Source organism: Eschscholzia californica, unplaced genomic scaffold, assembly GCF_041429995.1.
Source record: "Eschscholzia californica isolate CP2 unplaced genomic scaffold, dmEscCali1.0.p SCAF_4, whole genome shotgun sequence".
NCBI classification, from domain to species: Eukaryota; Viridiplantae; Streptophyta; class Magnoliopsida; order Ranunculales; family Papaveraceae; genus Eschscholzia; species Eschscholzia californica.
In genome coordinates this window covers 10,037,330-10,041,256 of record NW_028238461.1, presented here as the reverse complement: position 1 = coordinate 10,041,256, position 3,927 = coordinate 10,037,330, and the positions used below count along the sequence as shown (strand labels likewise).

The following is a 3,927-nucleotide window of genomic DNA, read 5'->3' as shown; positions in this document are numbered from 1 at the left end:
TACTAAAGCAAATATTGGAGATATGAGATAACTTGTTTTAGTCTTACATATGGCCTAGGTTTTCTCATCAGGTTGGGCCTCTAGACTGGTTTGCCAAAGAAGCCTGAGGTGGTACTGGGTTTTAAGGCACCCAATAATGAAAAATGATGTTGTATTGAGATGGATGATACATCAGTGTGATTGCCCATCTTCATACTACACTAGATTAGAAACCATATGTGCATAATATCGAAAAGTACACGTAGTTTCATATTTAAATACAAGAACGGTTGCATTATATGGAAAACACATATTTTCTTATTCAAGTACAGTAACGGCTCTACGTCTATCAAGACTACATTAAATACTCTAGCTGCGAAATATTTCTAACTTATTGATCATATTGGTACATAATGCCTTGCTCCAAGTTTTGAACTAGGATACAATATAGTTATTCTAGGTAATTTCATATTTTCGTCTTAAGATGCTAAAGTGGTGGGTGAGCAACTACCAATGGTACAAGCGAGCACATCCATGTATTCCCTCGTAATTGTAAATGAATCATACACATTCCCATCTCTGCTCTTTTTGTATTCAAAGAGTAAAGAAGTGTGGTTGAAAGCAGTCATCTTCACAAACCCAAAGTCATAATCTCTGTGTATACTCCACTTTGTCGGCGGGCCGGTTGCAAAGGCTGAAAGATGACTTCCTCCTCCTCCTGCTACGACATGTATCGTTCCGTTCCATAACCCCGAGAAATGTGACGTTTCTGAGTTCACACATATATTCTGCATTTTCGTACAATCATTAACATCAATCCCCTCTAAGATATGTATTATGTATATTAGTGATGCGTCTTATTCTGATTCAGTACATTGTTGTTTTAATTTATAGAAGAGACTCCATTCTATAGTCAAGACAATGTCTCATCTTAAGTATCTTTGTCGAGAAAATCGGGGACAAAATCGACATGGGATGAGTTTGGGTCTGGTATCAAAGCCGAATATGGCTGATCTTTGCTCGAGTTTCTCATTAAGAGAGACCCCGTGGCACTCCAATGTCAGACATGCCCGATCAGGGAAACCTTTTCGGTTTCAATCTCAGTTATCAACTTTAGAGCAAAACATAAGTACAAGAAGCATTTTCGTCGCAGTAGAATATTATATCGAGTTGGTGGCTTACCTCATAAATTTGGCAGGTTCTCTCATAACTATGAACATGACCATAATAAGCAATATCAACTCTATATTTCTGCCATAGTTTTTGTAAACTACTTCTTCCCATGGGTTCTTCATATGATCCTTGTTGAGCATACCAAGCATTTGATGAATAACCAAGAACACGATGAGTAGCGAATATAAGCCATGGTTGTTTCTGTCTATCTGCTGTCGAAAAACATTTCTCAATGAATGCATATTGCTCTGTTCCTTCTCTCCAATCATGTTCTGAATCTCCGATACAAAATCGAAACATTCCATAATCAACAGAGTACCAATATTTAGCCCGATTTTCGGCGGGAACATAAAACATAGTTTCTGCTGGCACACCACATTCTCCACCCGAATCTGGTGTGTTGTAAAACGATCCTGAGTTCGGCCAATCTCGTTCGTGGTTCCCACTGAAAAAATCAAAATGATAGATTTCAATCTGTTTGTTTTTCTATGATTTCATATTTGAAGTAGTTCTTTTTTATCTGAAAAGATAACAGTGAGAAAGTAGAAATGCTCGAACAAACCTAGCCACCATGTAAGGAACAGCAGAAGCTATGGGCTCAACCATTTCGGTAAACTGGTCCCATTGAGAGATGAAACCATTTGCATATGGAAGGTCACCGATATGGAAAACGATATCGTAGTTACTCAAATCCGCTGTAAGGGTGTCTGTCGTGTTTAGAGAACCTGGCTGGTAGTTCTGGTACTCATTTGAACCATCTCGTTCTGCCTGCATTATACATTATATGATGTCAAACTATGCTATCTTCAGCTATATCCTGTGAAAATCTATGATAACCCTACATTCAGGCACTAATGATTGATCTTCGTTAATACTTTACTCGATATATATATATATATATAGTACACACCTTTCCAGTATCTCCGAAAACAATCACACGTTGAAGTGAATTCTGCCCTGGATATGGAGGTGCTTTGAAAGAGTAAAGTTTGCTCCATATATATGTTCCATTGTTCAATCTGTGTCCCAACTTGTATGTATATCTACACAAACATAAACACACATTTATATTGTTATATGTCAAGTTCGTATAAATGGGATTTTCGTCACCAATTATGCATAATCGATGTGATAAACTTACGGGAGATTAGGCCACAAATTCTTTAAGAAACTTGTATGGAAGAATCCTGGTTCTCTCCAACCTACTGTTCGAGCAGGTGGTCCTGACAGACGTTCCATATAATACGATATGAATATGCAATGTATATAACATAAGTGTGGTTGATAGATTGGCAATGAAGGTAAAATAAATCGTACCACACATGCTGGTTCGGGTGAATGTTAATGTCCCAGCGGGAGAACGTGATTTCTCTTCGCCTTTGATTCCCCATTCAACGAAAGGAATCGCTTCATCTATGTCATAATCACTTGTCCATGTTACTGTCATCTGCATTAATATATAGGTTAGTAGCGTATAATCGTTTTTTAAGAAAGCCTACTGCGTATATAATATGATATAATTGAAAGGAAATGTGAAGTACTTACTTCGTCCCATGACTTTCCGATTGCTAGACGTGGATAAAGAGGCGCCTTTGGGTTTGCAAATGCAATCTTATTCGAAACCGCTATTAACTTTGGCTGCAAATTTCGAACCAAACTAGGGTCAATATCAAAGATTTGTCTATCCAAATGAATATTTCTTTAAGAATTGTTTATCCAATAATCTCACTTCACTAACTAACTCGTACTTGTTGAGTGCAAGAACTTTTTACCTGAGAAAGACCGCCAGAAAATAAACCAAAGGCAAAGTCGTATCTCTGATTGATCAGACGAAATCTCAAAGATCCACTTCCAATCTTTACATAGTTTGGAGTTGAGTGATTTGCAAATTGGTACTGAAATAATACACAAGTTGAACCTGTGAGAATAGTTCCATATAGGAGAAGGACATTTAACTCGGTAACTAAACAACAAGAGGAGAGTAAATTTCTTAAATACAAACCTTAATAGGAGCAGAGACCAATAATGGGGTGAGATAAGAAGGATTCCCGATAGTGGGATCATATGTGGAAGCACTATAATAATAAAATTATTTATGTAAGTTCAAGAAAATATATAGAAGGGAGAAATGCGTGTAATAAGAGTAATAAAATTGAAAAGAAATTTAATTTTGTCAAAAAAAAAAAGTTACTTAAATATGGCTGGAGAAAAAACTGCCACCCAATCTTCTGGTGATGGATTCGGATGTATAAATTTAACAGTCATCCATTGACTGCTCTCTCCCTGTTCGACCGAAAAAAAAGAAAAAAAAAATCAAAATCAACAAATCTTTTTGTTATAAAGGTCTCATCACATGGTAACAACTTTTGGTTTTCCCCTGTGTTCTTGTGTCAATTTTATTACAAAATTATTATGTGCTTTAATTTTAGCCGCTTAATATCGTGTAAGCAATATTTCGCTTGTTATTATTTCCACTATTATCATTTATTTGTTGTAAAGTAATTTTACATCGATGGTGGGACGGAGTGTGGTGTTCCTCTTAAGAGGTTAAACAATTTTTTCTAGTGAGGCCTTTTCAAACTATAAGGTCCAGGTATGTCAAAGCGGTTGGTATCACTGGCAGCACAGAAAGCTGGTCTGCACCATGAAGATTGGACAAAGATGTCAGTGAAAAAAGAAGATTCAATATCGCCGAATTCTACGATGAACAATTCAAGAAGATTGAAGATGAAATTACAAGTCGAGAAAAGAACTATCAAGATTTCACTTTTATTA

At 36.5% G+C, this 3,927-nt stretch overlaps 1 protein-coding gene across 1 annotated transcript; it reads right to left on the bottom strand.

Annotated features, from left to right (window-relative positions):
• Positions 1–252: 252 nt before the first annotated feature.
• LOC147542487 (nucleotide pyrophosphatase/phosphodiesterase-like) lies at positions 253–3,431 on the bottom strand. The gene is made up of 10 exons (XM_086634149.1): positions 3,344–3,431; positions 3,155–3,227; positions 2,925–3,047; positions 2,698–2,790; positions 2,470–2,599; positions 2,294–2,375; positions 2,063–2,195; positions 1,715–1,920; positions 1,162–1,597; positions 253–767 (listed from the first exon to the last, which is right to left on the bottom strand). Exons 1-10 carry the CDS (start codon positions 3,415–3,417, stop codon positions 459–461), a joined length of 1,659 nt encoding a protein of 552 aa, XP_086490275.1. The 5' UTR covers positions 3,418–3,431; the 3' UTR covers positions 253–458.
• Positions 3,432–3,927: the final 496 nt, after the last annotated feature.

Coding starts and splice junctions, on each gene's coding strand:
- LOC147542487 (XM_086634149.1), bottom strand. CDS start 3,417: ATGACTGTTAAATTTATACATCCGAATCCATCACCAGAAGATTGGGTG. Junction 3,048..3,154: donor TGGTCTCTGCTCCTATTAAG/GTTTGTATTTAA, acceptor GTATTATTTCAG/TACCAATTTGCAAATCACTC. Junction 1,598..1,714: donor GTTCCTTACATGGTGGCTAG/GTTTGTTCGAGC, acceptor TGATTTTTTCAG/TGGGAACCACGAACGAGATT.